Below are 18,274 nucleotides of genomic sequence, written 5' to 3' on the forward strand. Positions count from 1 at the left end.
ATAATTACTCTACCACCCAATTGGAAATTTGGGCCGCCAACTTCGCCAGAATATCCTCTCACTAAATTTAATTATGACAACATTCACCATTTTTTTATTTGTCAAACTTTTTCTTTTTGTTTCTTTTTATTTTTTTAAACCTTCTAAAATAATTTCATTTCTTTTTACAAAAAAAAAAAAAAAAAAAAAAAAAAAAAAAAAGCATTTCTAAACCCCCAAATTTTACAACTTCAGACAAAAAACCAACATATCACCACCATTACACTGTCACCCTTCTCATTTATTTTCTCTCTCCTCCCCTCACTACTAAAAACCTTCCTCCTTCTTCTTCTCCTCTTTCTCTCTCCAAAATTTTCAGAAATCAAACTCAAATTTCTTCTTCAATCAATCCTTGATTTGAAGAATTTGAAGCTTTGTTAATGGAGTCTCCGCTACGAAGCGAAGCTGAAGATGGCGGCTCCGGCGAAGAGAAGGTGGTTGAGACGGCGGAGAAGATCATTCTCCGATGGGATTCCACTGTTTCCGAAGAAGCTCGTGATAAGATGATTTTCTCCGGCGACCGCCATGAAGTTGATCGTTACCTCCGTGCTGTAGACGAGATCCAACGCTCACTTCATTCACTCGCAATTTCATCTCCTTCCTCCACCGTCGGCGCCGGCGACCGGAATCCGAACACTATCCAAATCGCCATGGCTAGGTTAGAGGACGAGTTTCGGAACATCTTGCTTTCGCATTCATCTGCTGTTGATTCTGATTCTTTGTTAGTCGATACGCCTCGGTCTCACTCTCAGTCCTCCTCCCGTGACCACTTCGACAGCTTCTCCACCGCCGCTGCTGCCGAGGTCGAGGAGGAGGAAGTGGATAAGGAGGTGGAGAGAGAGATTTTGAGGTTCGACAGTGGTCACGGAGGCGGCAGCAGCGGCGGTGGAGAAAGAGGAGGCGGTTCCACTTCCTCCTCCTCGAGAAGAAGCATGAGATCGACGACTAGTATCCGAGAGGTTGATCTAATACCTTCGGATGCGATCGCCGATCTCCGGAGTATTGCGGAGCGAATGATCGCTGCCGGATACCTCCGCGAGTGTATCCAAGTGTATGGTAGTGTAAGAAAGTCTAGCGTCGATGCGAGCTTCCGAAGCCTCGGAATCGAAAAGCTTAGCATCGGAGATATCCAGCGCTTAGAGTGGGATGCTCTCGAGAACAAGATCCGGCGTTGGATTAAAGCTGCAAAAGTTTGTATTCGAACTCTGTTTGCTTCTGAGAAGAGGTTGAGTGAGCAGATCTTTGAGAGCTTGAATTCTTCAACTGTTACTGCTCCATGTTCTTCACCAGCTTCTTCGTCTTCGTATTCCGAAGCTTGTTTTCTGGAAACAGTGAAAGGTCCTGCAATGCAGTTGTTCAATTTTGCTGAGGCAATCAGTATAAGTCGGCGATCGCCGGAGAAATTGTTCAAGATACTTGATTTGCATGATGCATTGGCGGAGCTGCTGCCGGATATTGATGTTGTGTTCGAGTCGAAGACGGCGGAGTCAATTAGGGTTCAGGCGGCTGAGATATTGTCGAGGTTAGCGGAGGCGGCGAGGGGGATATTGTCGGAGTTTGAGAATGCTGTGCTTCGGGAACCTTCTAGGGTTCCGGTACCTGGTGGGACAATTCATCCATTGACTAGGTATGTGATGAATTACATTAGTTTGATATCTGATTATAAGCAGACTTTAATTGAATTGATTGTGTCAAGACCTTCTTCGAGTGTGTCACGGTATCCCGGGGAGTTATCTGTGCCTGAATTCGACTTTTCGGAGTTGGAGGAAGAGAGAACTCCTTTAGCTTTGCATTTGATATGGATAATTGTTATATTGGAATTTAATTTAGAAGGGAAATCACAACATTATAGAGATACATCATTGGCTCATTTGTTTATGATGAATAATGTTCATTATATTGTGCAAAAGATTAAAGGGTCACCCGAATTGAGGGCGTTGATTGGGGATGAATACTTGAAAAGGTTAACTGGTAAATTTAGGCTTGCAGCTACTAGTTATCAAAGGGCTACTTGGGTGAAAGTGTTGCATTGTTTGAGAGATGAGGGTTTACATGTAAGTGGGAGCTTCTCTTCTGGGGTGTCCAAGAGTGTGTTGAGAGAGCGGTTTAAGTCATTTAATGCGATATTTGATGAGGTTCATCGGACACAAGCCACATGGTTAGTGCCCGATACACAGCTTCGTGAGGAGCTTAGGATATCGATAGCAGAGAAGTTGCTCCCTGCATATCGGTCCTTCCTTGGTCGGTTTAGGAGCCACATTGAGAGTGGCAGGCATCCAGAGCAGTACATCAAGTTCTCATGGGAAGACTTAGATTCAGCTGTATTGGATTTGTTCGAGGGTAACCCAGTTACACAACATTTAAGAAAAAGGTCACAGGGATAATGATTGTTCAACTATGACTCTAGAAGACTAGGAATTCATTCTTTAAATTTTTTGAAGAAGCCTTTGGGTGATGGCATTCTGTTTGATCCAGTACGATTCCTGTAGAATATTTTTTCCTTGAAGCAGCGCGTGTTGATTAATCAAGAATCGTAATGAAGCAAGTGGGTAAAGATCGAAGAATTTGCCCTCCAGGATCGCCAGAGTCTGAATGCTTCTGTCCTGTAAGCATTTATGTTGTTTGTATCACCACAACCTAGATTTTTGGTTCATTTTTGTTCATATGAAAACTGTTCAACGTGTGTTTTTGTTTTCAAATATCTATAAGCAATATTCTTTTATACGGGTCCTTTTGCTATTTTTAAATGAATTTATATGTTATCCCTTTGCATAAATTGGAAAATACTGCTAACTTTCAGTGAGTATCACTACAATCTTAGGTCGATTGTAAGCATTCATAAAACTGTGGAATTTTCCTTTTCTTGGTTATGTGTGGTTATGATCTAGAAGATTTGATAGCATAACTTTAAATTGCATACATAAGGGGACCATCAAATGAGACCCAGCAGGAAGTTGCTTTAATTTAGATGTATTTGAATCATATTTTCCTCTGCCTAGTGTTTAAAGAGCATCACTATGACTTGTTGTGGTTAGGAAGCTTTCAGTTTCACAAGTTTTTTAGATCTTTCATTCTTCATTTTTTTGTTAGCCTGCGAGATTTGATAGCATAGCTTGAAATTGTATACATAACGGGACCATCGCTAGAAATTCCGAGGGAGTTTCCGTGAAATGGATGTCCTTGCATCGTTGCATATCATCTGAACTGTATTTTAATTTATTGCCTTCAGGGTTTAGAGTTCTATAGGTTTTTAATATCTTATGCTTCACTAGTGGTTGATGTGCCTCTCTCAAGAGTCAAGACAAAATGTAATGAAGTAGAATAACATGAGTGCATTGAAAACCAATGCTCTCCGTCTTTAAATTATTGACCATGTTTCTTTTTTGTTCCAACCCCATATAATGATGCTACTTTTTAGGTCTGTAACCTAATCTTGAACTATCCATACAACCATACATGGACTAATATCTCTCTCTCTCTCTCTCTCTCTGGAGAGCGGAGAGCCACATAGGGTAGTGATGTCGATGAGGTTTTATCTTAGGTCTTGGATACCAACCATCAAGACTTTTACTAACTAAATGTTAGTAGTCTTGGCACCTACGTGATACCTTTCAGTCTTTCATTATGAATTCCAAATACGAATTATATGACTGCATTGTTAAGATTGTGGACAGAGGTTGTAATACCTTTGACTTCTTTTGTTTTCCTAATATGCTACCACAGTTGCCGACTTGCCGCTGTTACTGTGTTTGTATAAACATTAACTTTTTGCCGGTGGTGTGCTGATTGCTGAATCCGGGGAAAGGGGTTTTATCCATTTGTCTGATTGGCGTTTTTCATCCTTTCAGAAGACTTGACTTAGTTGGATTTTCTTCTTTAAAATCTTGTTCAAGTCTCAATAATTGAATAGTAAACATGCTTATGAGTTATGGCAGGGGGCCAGGGGGGTATAGGTGCTATAAACATCTTTTCGTAAAGTCTTGGACTTAGAACTGAAGATAGGGCTACCGTGATATTGTGTCTTTTTGAATTGTCTTCGACTGAAATCTGAAGGTAAAGCTACCTGTGATATGGTTTTTGAGTTTGCTTTCATGTTAACTTCTGTATGGTTTAGTCTACTTAATAGTGTATACTCACGAGATTAGGGGAATACTTTGGTCGTTTTTTAATCTGTTATTGGTCTGCTTCCATTCTATCTTGCTTATTCTTGCGGATATGTATTTTCGTATTTCAATTGATGAAAAAAAACTTGATCCGGACGGCACTGTTAAAAATTGCCAGACAATATGTTGTTCTGTTCATATTATGAGGCGTTTTATTGGATGTTTTTCAATACGACTATTATTTCATTCTTATTATTGGTGATTTACTTATTTGATATATGGTTGCATTATTATTTGGTCCCCTTGTTTTCTTTAACATAATTTTTTGGTTAGTGGTCTCTTCTACATCACTTTCATTACTGGAGTACATGATTGCTTTGGCTGCCTCCTTCCCATAATTATATTCAGGTTAGGCTTTGTCTTAAAAACAAAAATTGAATGTAGTTTAAGATGTTGAACCATTATTATATTATTAGAGAAATATAAGGATTATGATGGAAGAATAGTTGATGATGGAGACTGTAGGAGAATATCTAGGATCCTTATCACTTGTTAACCCAGCCAAGGCGATTCAGCCAAAGACAGATGTCGAGGAGCTATGTCATCGGTGAAAAAATTCACCAAGCTTTTTTTTTATCTTTGCATTGTTTTCATTGATTTCGGGGCATCCCAAAATAGTATTCCGTACTTTTTAGTTGCATAGTTATCAGTTATTCCATTCAGACAGTTGGTGTTATAGTGTGGCACTACTGTCTGAGATATGTACTGATAATATTGGGGCTATTTGGTCTTTTTGCCTGAATGAAAATAGACCTTTGTTGAAATTGGACAAGAGAAATTTGTCATGTGGGTGGGGTCAGCAACTTGATATGTATGAATGATTGAATGAAGTTCATGGTTTTCAAGTCCAACTATTCTTTCATACTCCTATCTTTTTCAATTTTTTTTTCTTTGAGGAAAATGTTTCATATCAACTTCATCATATTTATATCCCACTTTTATCATCATCAAATTGATTGGAATTTCAGAAAGTTTTATACAGAGTACACTTGATTAGAATGATTACATTATTATTTTTTATTTTTTTTTTAAAAAGAATGATTACATTATTATTGATTATATATACGAGTTTTTTTTTTTTTTTTTTTTTTTTTTTTTTTTTTTTTTTTTTTTTTTTTTAATTTAAGAAAAGAACTTGTATTTAAGCAGCATGATTTTTGTTGAATTACTGTATTATTAATAGTTACCCGTTTTCTATTATTTTTCTCCTTAAAAAGAAAGTAAAAAAGCACGAAAGGAAAAAAACAAATAAGGAAGAAGGAAAAAAAAAAAAGCCATACTTGTTCGGTTATCTGGGTGCAAACTGAGAGATTGCCACATGACATTGGATTATTCTGGAATCATTAGAAGTTGGATAATATGCAACGAATGTGTCAATTTCAGATTATATAAATTCTATTTTAATTTGAGCAAAACTGGGAAAGATATGGAAGAAGCACTAGAGATATATGTCACTTTAACTACCTGTATTCGTGTTGCTTAATGGCTTATGCAACATAAGTCAGCACTCAGGAGCCTTACATCACTCATTAACAGAACCAAAACCATTGCTAAGAATATGCTTAGAACTTTTCTTTATGCTTTACCAACTACAATCGGTAGTATGGATTGGGGTCCAGTATGTTATATACACTCGGGTGTAGAATTGTAGTCATTTACATTAGTTTTGTAGTCATTTACATTAGTCATTTACATTGTAGTCAGTACGATATGAATGCCACTTCATAGATATTTTGGTTAAAGTCTTGAGGAATGATAGATATCCATGGAAATATGAGATTGAACCCAATACACCACCTACAGCCACCTCATTCGCCTTTTGTATTATTATTTTTTTTATAAAAAATAAATAAATTATAATCAGGTTGGACATAACCATGAATAATAAATATTACTACTTCTTACAAAATCATACCTAGAACTCTAGAAGGTAGGATGAAATTCATGAAAATGGTGGGAGTGAATGGATGATAAACATATATATCTAATATAAAGTTGTGCAATACTTTCAAATCGAGTCCAATTAACATAATTACGTATCATCTAAAATAAAATAAATATATGTGAAGCGTCTCAGATTTGAATTTTTTTATTCATTTGTGCAATACTTTGCTTGTGTAAGCATAGCTCAAGTATTCAACACTAATATAATTTTGTCCTCTTTAACTATATTATTGCCTAATGTGTGGTTAGAGTCTTAATCTAAATCATTAGTAAGAAAATAAAAAATTAAGCCAGCTAATTAGGCTGACATTATCACTGACGTGGAGCAACCTTTACCTATGGTCATATACCAGAGAGATCCAGCTCTGCCTATGTACATGATATCTTAATTTTAAAAATTATTAATAAAGTTTTTTTGTTACATAATAAAATTATTATTTATAGCCGTAAAAAGGTCAAAAGTGGGACATGAAGATTGCTTATCTTATTTTGGATACCGTCCAAACGGCCAAAATGGGATTTCATGTGAGCTCCACGTCAGATGCCTCTTGGATTATTAATTAGTAATTGATATAATTGATTGGCTTATTATTAATTAATCTAATTAAGCAATTAATTTGATGCTTTACAGGATACTCCCTCCGTTCCACAATGATGTTCTTGTTTTGACTTTTTGACTTTTTTAAGAAAGAGAGAATCTTCTAAATTTCTCTTAATCTATAAGAATAAATATAGTCATGTGGGATCTAGTTTGATTCGTCTTAGTGAGTAGATTATTAATATCTAACTTTTATAATTTTTGCTAGTGTGAGATTAAAGATATTTACGGTCAAAGTTGGGTCAAAATTTGCATCGATTTACGAAACAGGAACATCATTATGAAACGGAGGGAGTAATTAATATCTGATGATCTTGCTAATTGTTCAGTGGGAAGAAAATAGCGTGAACTAAGGGAAAAATAACAAAAAGAATGAGTAAATATTAAGAAACTGTATAATAATAATCTGAAATTCTGAAAGGGATATTTTCTCTCAATTTTATGTGATTTGTTGTCTTGTTGAAGATCTCAATAATCAAGTAGTTCTCCAAATTAAATGATCAGTTTAGAAATTACTAGAAAGTTTATACTACCTCCCGATTTTTTAAAATTGCAACTTTAATACTACGTATTTCATATCTTTCAAAGTTGCAACTAAAAAAAAAAAATAAAAAAAATCTGAGGTAGTATATAATTTTTGTCATGGCTAAGGTTAAGAATTATCATGGCTTTTTACATATTTAAATTCATACTAGGTCTGAAGGCTAATGTTAAGAACTATTATGGCATTTTTTTATTTTTATTTTTGGTCATTGCAGCACATCTAGTTCGAGCTAGAACTAATACAATATAAATTCAGTTCATATTATTTGAGATTCATATATTAATCAACAATTTTCCGGCAATTTTAGCATTAACCTCACAAAGTACAGACTGGTATGAACAAATGAAACATAATCAGGTAAAAGTTATTTTGATAAAGATAGAAGGAAAGACATGAATGGTCACAAAATTTATATGCATCAAAAAGAACAAATCACTATAACTATAGCTAGTAAGTACAGACTAAACAAATGCTAGGTTTTTTTTTTTGAAAGAAAGACTAAACAAATGCTAGGTTGATCCTTAATGAATTTCAGTAAAACTAACAACTACTATAATAATAGAATAACCCAACATGAGGCTGCTTTGCTTGCTCCCATACTCCTCTGCGATTCGCTCCTGTAAATAATTTCTTTTGAGGGGCAGGATTTGGTATCTTCAAATAGCAAGATGCGGAAACTGAATTTTTGTAGTGAAAATTTTATGGAGTACACAAATCAGGCAGTCTTCTCTTCTTCTGAGTCGTCGTTAGACAGCTTATTGCTGTCTTGCAAAGGATGGGGGTCGGTTCGCATATCACTTGAAGGGATTGGGGCTGGCTTAATGAGAGTCAGAGTGTCATCTTTATCAAAATCTTCATCTCCTGAATAAGCGTACCTGTGGAAGAAAAAACTATTCTATGAGTCCTACTTAGGAGCAAAGTCTTAATGAAGAGACCCACAAACAAGCAAAGATCAGAGGATGAATACAGTTGTTTACACAAGTAGGTGAACAATGTCCCAGAGAAACGCACAACCACCACAGCTAGTTGCTAACAAGAATAAAAAGGCTGTACGGAATATAATATCAAAAACGGAAGCAAGCTACTTCATCATGTTCTCTACGAGATGAGTAGAGCCCATGCCATCCTAATTACCTATAGCCAAGATGGCCCAAAAGTAACTCATTTTTATTGACACACAAAAGTATCTCATTAAACAAGCTAATTGATGATGGTTTTTTTCGCATGTTTTACAGGCAGGAAGTACTGTAGCCCAATTAATGTGGCAAGGTGGGGTAAACCTGACAGTACAGACTTTTTTTTTGGTGGCAAGGTATTATTGCTTTAGCGGAGATTAATTTGCAATAATAAATTTCCAAGAATGATCTTTCCCTCAAAAAGAAAAAAAAAAAAGAAAAAGAAAAAATAAAGGGAGATAATCAACTAAGTAATTGAATGCTTTGACAGAATGTGAACAATTCCCTTCCAGGCCTTGCCACACAGATCAAGAGATATATTATACAAAGTAAAAGATAACATTTCATAATTTGCTGTCATATCTCATTATGAATTTACCCCCAACCTAGACAATCTTCACATTCATGAAGAAATTACACCACTAAAAATTAGGCACACAGCCAATCAAAAAGCCTCAAATGGTAGAAGACTCCAAGTAGTATTTAGATTTCAATTGTGGGGCATCAAAAGTTCCAGAAATTAATTAACGTGCTTCAACATCAAAGGATAGTAAGTGAAGTCATGAAGAAATTACAGGGCTAGATGAAAATGAAATGCAATGACAATCAGGTTTTTACCTTGTTGAGTTTTGGGAAGGCGCCCAGAGGATGCAGATCACAGTTAGTACAGAGAAGGAAAGAACCTGCCAGAATGCTGTAATAATCCATGCATTCTGCCAATGCTCATTATGTGTATCATTTGCCTTGAAATATAACTGCATACAGAAGAGTAAGGGATTGTAAAGGAACAATTAAACACAATGGAAGAAAATTAATGAGATTTGGGCATAGTAATCATATCCAATTTAGCATACATAAAAGTAACAATAGCTCTATACCTCATAGCATATCCAACCAACTGACAAAATAACAGCTACTACCAAAGCATTAGTGAACTTCCGATAGATATCCAATTTAGCCATCATCCGACGAGCCTGAATGAAACAGCAAAATATTAGCTATCATCCGGAGTATCTACCATAAACGATTGCCGGGAAAACAAGTTCAAGCCCAGAATTATAAAACAAACTTCGTATGGTTCAAACAGGGTCACAGTCTATATTCATCAAGTCATCATTTGGCTATGCAATCTCTCCTAAGCAAGAAGAAAAAAAATGGCTCAGGATATTTTGATTTTACATTGATCAGCGCTCTAAAGTGGTTTGTGTTAAAATGTCATTGTAAAAGAAGTTGCATCTTTATATTGTAGATCTGATACCAATCACCAGAAGTGTTCATCATTGGCAGCTCTTGTTGGGCTCCTTAGAATAAAGCAAGAGCAACAAAGCACAAGATAGATTAGTGGGTTTGTTCAATGTTAGTCTGTTTCTCTGTCTGATCTCAGAGCCTTTTAAAAAATGAATGAATAATTAACAATGCACACCCTGCATTTCAACCCATCTGATCTCACCCGCAAAATCCATGCTAACAGCACTTAAACACCCACAGAAAGGAGAAAGTGCCCAAGTAGAATTTGATATATCAGAGGAAGATGAGACTGACCTATGTTTCTTGACCTAAAATCTTCCGTTTAGAAAGTTCCTACTAATTGAGGAAGCAGTTTCAGGGGAAGCACTTCTTTTGAATACAGTATGCTGAATCATGTCTAAATAGGTTTGTGATCTGTGAAACTTGGTGACATTGGGATTTTGCACTTGCAACTTCCACATTTTTATAATATTATTAGGATCATAAACAAAAATCAAGATCTCAGTGTTACTAGCAACTAACTCATGCATCTACTATGTTTCAAGTATAACCAATGTTTTATACAAAAATAAAGGTGTGGAATATATTTTGTGTAGGTCAGACAAAGGTATAAAATGGTAACTATTGTCCTTAGAGAGTTGAAATATCATATTAAGTCAAAAGGGCATGGTTATTTTCAGAGTACTCATGTCCAAGACACTGCATTACTCAATCTGGAAAAATGCAGGCAATATGCCAAATATGTCTTGATCTTGAACAACTATGCCTAGATCATTTTACTCAATTGAGTCGACTAAACAATGAGCAAATTGTAAGGAGCAAGTACCTGAAGCTTATTCAAAGTAGCAGATAGGGAGTTGAATATCCACAAAATGAAGAAAGCATCCAACAAAGCTACTGGCAGAACCAAAAACAGTCTAGCTTTTCCTGAAAGATCGCTGATGGTACCAACATTTTCCACCAATTCCAGGACCTCAGATGCAAGAAAGAAAGTTGCTCCAAGCATAGTAACTTTGGATGAGATACCACCAAGGGTAGGTCTAACAACTCCATAGCCCATCGAAACCATCAGGATGAGTAATCGTGAAACGGTACGCTTGACTGTGCCAAAGGTAACAGCCCACACAGTCATCCCAACAGGCCTTATTCCACTTTTGTTGAATTCAGCATAGTCATAGTACCAGAAAGCCATCTCAAACATGCCCAATGTTATGACTAATGTTATACAATTCTGTAAGGGAATAATTTCTTTCCAAGATCTTGCATATTGACTGAACCAAAAGATCCCAAGAATTACAAATGCAAGAGACATATACCCATAGAATTTCATGAGTGGAGCCATTCGACCTGGTAGATAACCACTAGGGTTTTTCCAAATTGTTTTCCCCTCTACAATCGCATCCTGAAGACTCGGATCACAATGGATAAAATATAAGTTGTACATCCCAGTTTTAGTAACCTGAATTGATCTAGACGTGAATGTTGCTTCAAGTTCATCAACCTCAAATGAGACACCAGAAACTTGTGGCCAGCCAGGATTTTTTGTGGATTGCCGATGAATTAGATCTCCCTGTTTACAAACACCAAGTTTTGCAAGGTCCTGGGTGCAGCAAACAGCTCTCTGGCCTCCGTATGCAGAACCACCGATTGTTTCTCTGTCTTCCACCTCAAAAAGTATGGCATGGACCCTTGAGCTAAAATTAGATGATGATTTGGGCCTTTGAAGTGTAATCTTCTCAAATCTGGATTCAGAAACCACAAACAAAAAGTGAATATTTATCAACCTTTAAGAAAGCAACTAATGACCAACACATAAAACTCTAAAACTTAGCCGTCTACATTCAAACAAAGATACAATTGATACAATAACATATAACAAAACAGGGATATATCATGAACTGACACCAGTTATCATTGAACTAACTGTTCATCCAAGATTTTGAAGCACTCAAATTCTTAAAAATGCATAAACTACTGTTTCCTTGTAATCAATTAATTGAGTCCAAGTCATGAAAAGTAACCAATTATTTCATTTCATCCTAAGAAGAGCATAACACAAGCTATGATACCTTTTGGTGGTTGGATCTAATTTATACATGATCATAATTCCTACAAAAGCAGTGAGCTTATTTCTGGTTCACCCACAAGATTACCAATACATCGATACAGTACATAAGACTTCCCATACATTGCTTCCTGCAGGCCTCACTCCTCAGTATACCAAACCGACAACTCGATTATTTCAACCTTTTTGTCTATCTCAGGGTTATAATTAGTCAATTTCACCACCGAGGAATCATAACTTGCATAAATTTAACTAATCTCCTCCAATTCCGCTTCCTCAAAAACGGTGGATACCAGTAATTCCACCGATCACAAACTTCTCTCCCAATAGCACTTCATATACAGCATAAGTTGCCAATTTAAGTAAACGAGCTTCAAATTTCAGCAATTCCGAAACCTAGTTTGCAGATTTATAATTCAAACTAGCACATTTCCAGCAATTCCGAAACCTAGTTTGCAGATTTAGATTTCAAACTAGCAAATATCATACAATCAGATCCCACACTTTTCACACAAGTAATACAGAATCAAATTGAGCAACAATCAACAACTTAAACCGACAAATTCCACAAAATCAGCAGCTAAATTAAGCATAAATCACTAAAAAAAAAATCGAAGAAGACGTAGAAATGAAGCGAATTACTCACCGAATAAAGGAATCACCAGGATATCTACTGGAAGGAGCGTAGATTCCTTCACTTCCGCCATAAACAACGAACGAGTTACCTTTGGAAACGAATTTCTGACTTCTGTATTGGTGCACCGACGCTTCAATGTCGGCAAGGAAGCATAAGATAAGCAAAATCGCCATTGATGAAGCTGCGAAGAACTTCATCGTCTCCATTGTTGAGGAGAAGAGAGGAGAGGAGAGAGAAAATGGAGAAGAAGATAGTAGAAGATGGTGTGGATCTACTGGAGAGGAAAAATGGAGGACAGTACACTAGTAGCAGTAGTAGTAAGACCTGTGTTTCTCATATTTTTAATTAATTGATTAATTAATTAGTCAATATTTAAGATGATGAGAAATTATATTAAAAAGGAAAAAGGAAAATAAATAATTTCTGGTTTTAAGGAAGAAAATAAAGGATGGAGTAATAATTTCTCCACTATAAAAATATATTTTATATGTATCTAACAAATAGGAGGATCGGACACTAGAGATGTGAACTAGTTAAGCTCAATCATATTGTGTTCGTAGTTGTTTAATTTGAACAAGCTGGAGCTTTTAATAGAATTTGATAATTTGTTCAAGCTTGATCTATTGAGTAAGTTACAATATTTTGTGGTCGTCTCATGAATGACTTGTTTATAAGTGTTCCTTGTTTATAATCAAATTTTATGTTTTGTAGTACAACATAAATATCAAATCATTTTGATGTACGCATATTAAGAATTCTTACATACACTCGAGTGTGTCTAGAGTTAAGTGCATTTAAAGATATCACATGAATAAAAACTTCTCTTGAAAGAACCTTTTCTTGTATTCATTAAGGTACACGATGCAGGGATTTAAAGAAAGAGTTTCAAATCTTCATACTACAAAAAAATAATCACAAAAGTCAGTTACGTAGTTTATTTTATTTTAGCCGAATTCAAGTTATTAACCAAACGTGTTGGGTACCTATCCGGCTATCCCTAGTTATTTACTTTGTACCTACCAATAACATAAAAATAAAGATATCGAAATCACAATTAACAATGATTAATGATACAAATCTAGTTTGACTTATCGATTTCAGTGATGAAAATAAAGCCAAGAGGAAAGTCAAATATACGAAAGGGTGAATTTGCACTAATTCATTTGGATTATCCTCGTACTGTCGGTGCTGTCAGATCCTTCAACGTATTGGGCCTGGATCAACCACTTGATGGGCTTTATAATTAGTGTGAGTTAGCTGGATTGTACTCTCTAATCCAGGTCCAGGCCCAGGCCCAGACCCAGGCCCAAGTCCACACTTAATTAGACAATTGCCTCTAAAATAAAATTAAAATGACTTAAATTTTCATTTTCTGCTGCTCATCAAATGGCTGAATCTACTGAAAATACTGAGATCTTCAAAAGTGTATAATTCTTCACAAGTCGGATCGATTCAACATTGTATGAAGTAGTAGATGAGAGCCTACTCCAGTATACTAAAAGGTTAAACAAAGGTTCAGGCACTCATCTGTGCTCATTAAATCGAAGAAATGAACCAACACGGAAATAAAACAGGAGTTTAAACACTCCCAGGAGGTAATTTAGGACCATATAAAGCAGCCATCAACTAATAATGGTTAATTCTACACAACAACCTTGTACAGATTAGCATCTAAACAACAATGCTTGCTGATACCGTGGCACATCATCCATTGCAAAATCTTGGTCTTTTGAATATTCAGACCGACTAGCAGACGATGTGGCATGGTGTTGACAAGGAAAAACAACTCTCTGAACACAAGCAATACACACGTTTCAGTCCATATCGAGAAACTCCATCCTCTTTCTTATTAGGCCTTTAAGATCAGAGGCATCCCTTTCTGCTTTTTGTGCCTGCAAATGAAAAAGTTGAACAATTGAATAGGTTCTCCACAAGACCAAAAAAAGAAAAATGGTTTACTCAATGGGAAAGTATAAAACAGCTAGTGTCATTGCATGAGTAGAAATAGAATGACCCACTCAACATCTCAAATATGCACATATTATGGCATGAAGACAAGAAAAGCATTTTCGATTGTTTTAGCAGAATTCACAAGTCTACTTAATCAAAATTATCCAATGACAACAGAACCACGTACATAAGGCTCATATTTTATGGACAACTTTGTAAGCATATTCTTCTGCAAACATGTAATTCATTCTTCTTAGAAATAAAGTTTCTCCCAAGCTAATATTAGTTCTATCATTGTTTCAACGCAGGATTAAACTTCACGGTCTATGAAAAAGTTGCTCACTCATAAAAAAAATCCAATGTACCAAAGCTACTACGTTATAGTTCAGGAAGTTGGAAAATGAGGATAAAAAAAAATTAAATGAAGGGGAAAGCAGGATTGATTATTCAGAAACATCAGGAGACACAAAGTCTAATAGTCTTAAAGATGATTAAAAAGATAGCAGATACAGATGCAGTATAAGTATAGAAAACACCACGCTGCACAAGTGCACAGCATGGACTGGCAGTACAGTGTTTGCTAAAAAATGCTTGATATATGCACAAAACAAGTGATTTTAGTGAAAGAAGAACAAGCAGTAAGCATTTCCTCTTAAGCACCCACCTTTCTGATCTCAGCAACTGATACACGTGACATATGAGGGGGGAGATCTTCTTTTTCTGCATCCTACAAATCCAATGTTGATTATATCAAGCAGAAAATCAGGCACATTAAGGACACAAGAGAAGGCATAAGAATGACCATTATACAACATACCAGCTCACCAATCAAGACCACATTCTCCCCACGGATTACATACAAACCTAATGGGATGTCGCAATAAAGGTCACCGACAATGACTCTTTCACATGCACCTTCAAGAACAGCATTCGCTGCGATCAAGTCATAACAATGTACTCAGCTAGATATCAGGGAATTTAACTGAACTCATCAATAAAATACAAAACCAGGCCAGAAATGTACCGAATTGATCAAATGAACAAAGTGTCCCTAAGAGTTTCCTTCCATCTCGTAGTAAAACAAGAATCTTTCCTGTATGATATAGAAGAAAGTACATATTACTACAAAAATAACTATAGTTACGACAGTCTGCAACCCAAACAGGTTGACAGTAAGAAGGCAACTACCAACAAATATTTTATGTTCACATTCCACCGAAATGATATTTTTTGTATACACAAAAGGTTACTCTTGAAAAATGACCAACAATCCAACATGATATAGCAGCATCCAAATGATACACGAAGTCTCTTGGCCAAAATCTCTTTAGCACATACATTTTCTATGATAGGATACCATATGATAGCCTGTTGTAGCATAAACAGCCACCACCACATAGGGATGCAACCATCTAGAACCCATTCCTCTATCACCTAGTGCATGAAAAGAAAACAGATATGTACAACAGAAGGATTGAGCAAACTTGGCTTTTTTAGATACTGTACAGTCTCATATGATGCACCTTCCAAGACATGACTAGTAGCTTCTGGGAAAGACTCCGGTTTTAGAACTGAAATACTTCGGAAGAAAAGAGAAGATAACCCATAAAGAGGGAAAAAAGGCTTTGGCTCTCAAAATGTCCAACATTTACCAAAAAAAATCAAAATAGAAGACCCATGTCCTTCTGCAACTAAACACTCACACATTTGTAAATGAACAAACTTCCATGAATTGGAACAGCATGAAAATCAGGTCTCCTTTGGAAGTCAACTCTCACTAAAACCTTCACCATTGATTTGTATTCAACCAAACCCTAAAATAAATTTGCATTCCTAAGTAAACAACATTAAAATCATCAGGCATGGAAAAGAAATCAAGTGAAAACCCTAGCTATTTCGACAAGGTCCATCAATGAAAGTATTGAATTAAAGGTCTGAATATGGCCAAATCCTCGGCAACTAAGTATTTGTAGCAAGAACTCAGAACTGAAAAATAGTTCCATCAGCTTTACAATCCACGGGTCACGGCTAACGGGCAACGTGTGGAAAACAGATGGCAAAGAATGAATTCAATTTCTTTGGCAACTCTATTGATTGTACTCTTGAGTCATAAACCAAATTGTCCCCCTTTCAAATTATTCACTCCCACCTTCACTCTATCTAATTTCCCATCAAACCAACTCAAGAATCATAAACCTAATAATCAAATTCCAACCTCAAAAAAGCAGCACCCACCAACAAGAAGCTATAACATACATTAACAAAGCACATAAAAAATATGACGCCCAATAATTAAACTCAAATCAAGCATAATCAACCCCACATCAAATAATTAAAATAAAAAATAAAAATAATTTAAGCCCAATAATTCAACTCAAACTAAACATCCCATCATCAACAAACAAGAGTACAAAATCAGAAGCCCAATGTAACAGAAAGTAAAGTAAAGGGATTTAAAGTGAAACATACATGAATTAGAAAACAAAACGATTGAAATTTTAAATAGAATTACAAATGAAATGAGATCTTTTGCAACAGAAGATTAAAAGATGAGGAGAGAGAAAGAGAACAAACTGTCAAGATAACTGGCGAGAGAAGTTGAAAGATACAGATCTTCAGGACCGGCCCACGACATTTGAATCTAGAATTAGTTTGAACCCAGAAATCAAATTCAACCCAGAAATTCAATTTTCTTCTTTGAAGACAATACAATTAGAACTGAAAGCTCAAATATTTCTTCGTTTCTACACTCCTTTTTTTATTTTTATTTTTTTTTTTAAGGAAAGGGGGAGTGGTGGTTGTCCTGGTTGAGGGTTTGGGAAAATTTATTCAAAGGTTTTTTTTTTTTTTTTTTTTTTTTTTTTTTTTTTTTTTTTAAGAATCTATTTGAAATAAGTCAAAATTTCTTTAAATTAATTCTCTCTTTGAGAAAAAATGTTATGCACTTGAATGTACAATCATCAATCCTCAAACAACACACACCTTTTGAGTGTTTTACTAGTTTTTAGGCTCGGGCGATATTCGGGTTATAGTCTTTTGCTAAATATTAATATTTTGTATTTAAAAGATTATGCTAAATATTAATATTTTGTATTTAAAAGATTACAGAAAAATCACGTAATTGATCCAAGAATCTCCTGAAATCGGGAGGGAAGTTCTAACCACTTGAGCTATTCTTCACTCTCAATCACGTAGCTTAGTGGTAAGATATTTAGTTGTAAAAGTATAGGGTGTGTGTTCAAATCTTGTTTTTTTTTTTTAATTATAAATGCATGATATATAATGAAAAACAAATGGAAGGAAGAGCCACGTGGCATAATGAGTATTTTAGTGGATAATGTGGCGTAGTAAAGGGGGGGGGGGGGTCGTGACACATGGACGTTCTTAGGAACCCCTTTTAATAGATTAGTGTAGATTATTTGTACTTTGAGCTATAAACATGTAATAAGTGGTAGTATTAAGTACTTGAATGGTATGAACAATTGTTTTCTCATGTCTGTATGCCATTACTATATATTTTATTTTCTGATATCTCATATCTCTAACATCATTTATTTTTAGAAAACCAGGCAATAGTCACTTATTCTTGACAATTTCTCCTAAATGAAATACGAAGTAGAAAGATTTATATTGCATTATCTTAGAATCACTTCTTCTAATTGAGATCGCATAGAGCATTTTGGTATAATTTGTTTTTATAATTTTGTTTAGTTTGTATTTAATTCCTACTTGCACATATATTAACGAAGAGGAGGTAGTAATACATTTGGAATGAATTATGCACAACTAAGGGCCTGTTCTCATATGATTATTTTCAGTTCAGTTCACTTCTTATCTTAATTTCCCTCTCACATAAAATATTAACTTCAGTTCAGCTCAATGCAGCCAATGAGAACAAACCCTAAAAATGG

General features: G+C 35.5%; 3 protein-coding genes across 3 annotated transcripts; 1 reads left to right on the forward strand and 2 right to left on the reverse strand.

The window, feature by feature from the left end:
• The first annotated feature begins 240 nt into the window (after window positions 1-240).
• Window positions 241-2,763, forward strand: LOC145618515 (exocyst complex component EXO70A1-like). Its single transcript, XM_081673289.1, has one exon. It carries the CDS (start codon window positions 420-422, stop codon window positions 2,421-2,423), a length of 2,004 nt encoding a protein of 667 aa, XP_081529415.1. The 5' UTR covers window positions 241-419; the 3' UTR covers window positions 2,424-2,763.
• Window positions 2,764-7,623: 4,860 nt separating this feature from the next.
• LOC145618525 (uncharacterized) lies at window positions 7,624-12,756 on the reverse strand. The gene is made up of 5 exons (XM_081673299.1): window positions 12,423-12,756; window positions 10,538-11,453; window positions 9,342-9,437; window positions 9,082-9,218; window positions 7,624-8,163 (listed from the first exon to the last, which is right to left on the reverse strand). Exons 1-5 carry the CDS (start codon window positions 12,617-12,619, stop codon window positions 8,004-8,006), a joined length of 1,506 nt encoding a protein of 501 aa, XP_081529425.1. The 5' UTR covers window positions 12,620-12,756; the 3' UTR covers window positions 7,624-8,003.
• A 1,054-nt stretch (window positions 12,757-13,810) lies between these two features.
• Window positions 13,811-17,145, reverse strand: LOC145618536 (sm-like protein LSM1B). The gene is made up of 5 exons (XM_081673310.1): window positions 16,938-17,145; window positions 15,388-15,456; window positions 15,181-15,296; window positions 15,028-15,090; window positions 13,811-14,305 (listed from the first exon to the last, which is right to left on the reverse strand). The coding sequence occupies exons 1-5, from the start codon at window positions 16,996-16,998 to the stop codon at window positions 14,228-14,230; spliced, it is 387 nt and encodes a 128-aa protein (XP_081529436.1). The 5' UTR covers window positions 16,999-17,145; the 3' UTR covers window positions 13,811-14,227.
• Between the last annotated feature and the right edge of the window lie 1,129 nt (window positions 17,146-18,274).

Source organism: Chenopodium album, chromosome 3 (assembly GCF_948465745.1).
Source record: "Chenopodium album chromosome 3, dcCheAlbu1.1, whole genome shotgun sequence".
In the NCBI taxonomy this organism is placed as follows: domain Eukaryota; kingdom Viridiplantae; phylum Streptophyta; class Magnoliopsida; order Caryophyllales; family Amaranthaceae; genus Chenopodium; species Chenopodium album.

Excerpts from the sequence above, each read along its gene's own strand:
- LOC145618515 (XM_081673289.1), top strand. The coding sequence starts at position 420 with ATGGAGTCTCCGCTACGAAGCGAAGCTGAAGATGGCGGCTCCGGCGAA.
- LOC145618525 (XM_081673299.1), bottom strand. The coding sequence starts at position 12,619 with ATGGAGACGATGAAGTTCTTCGCAGCTTCATCAATGGCGATTTTGCTT. Across the intron at positions 11,454-12,422 it reads CCTGGTGATTCCTTTATTCG|ATTTGAGAAGATTACACTTC; the intron begins GTGAGTAATTCG and ends TTCTGAATCCAG. Across the intron at positions 9,219-9,341 it reads TTGGTTGGATATGCTATGAG|TTATATTTCAAGGCAAATGA; the intron begins GTATAGAGCTAT and ends TTCTGTATGCAG.
- LOC145618536 (XM_081673310.1), bottom strand. The coding sequence starts at position 16,998 with ATGTCGTGGGCCGGTCCTGAAGATCTGTATCTTTCAACTTCTCTCGCC. Across the intron at positions 15,297-15,387 it reads TTGTTCATTTGATCAATTCG|CGAATGCTGTTCTTGAAGGT; the intron begins GTACATTTCTGG and ends ACTTGATCGCAG. Across the intron at positions 14,306-15,027 it reads CAGTTGCTGAGATCAGAAAG|GCACAAAAAGCAGAAAGGGA; the intron begins GTGGGTGCTTAA and ends TTTCATTTGCAG.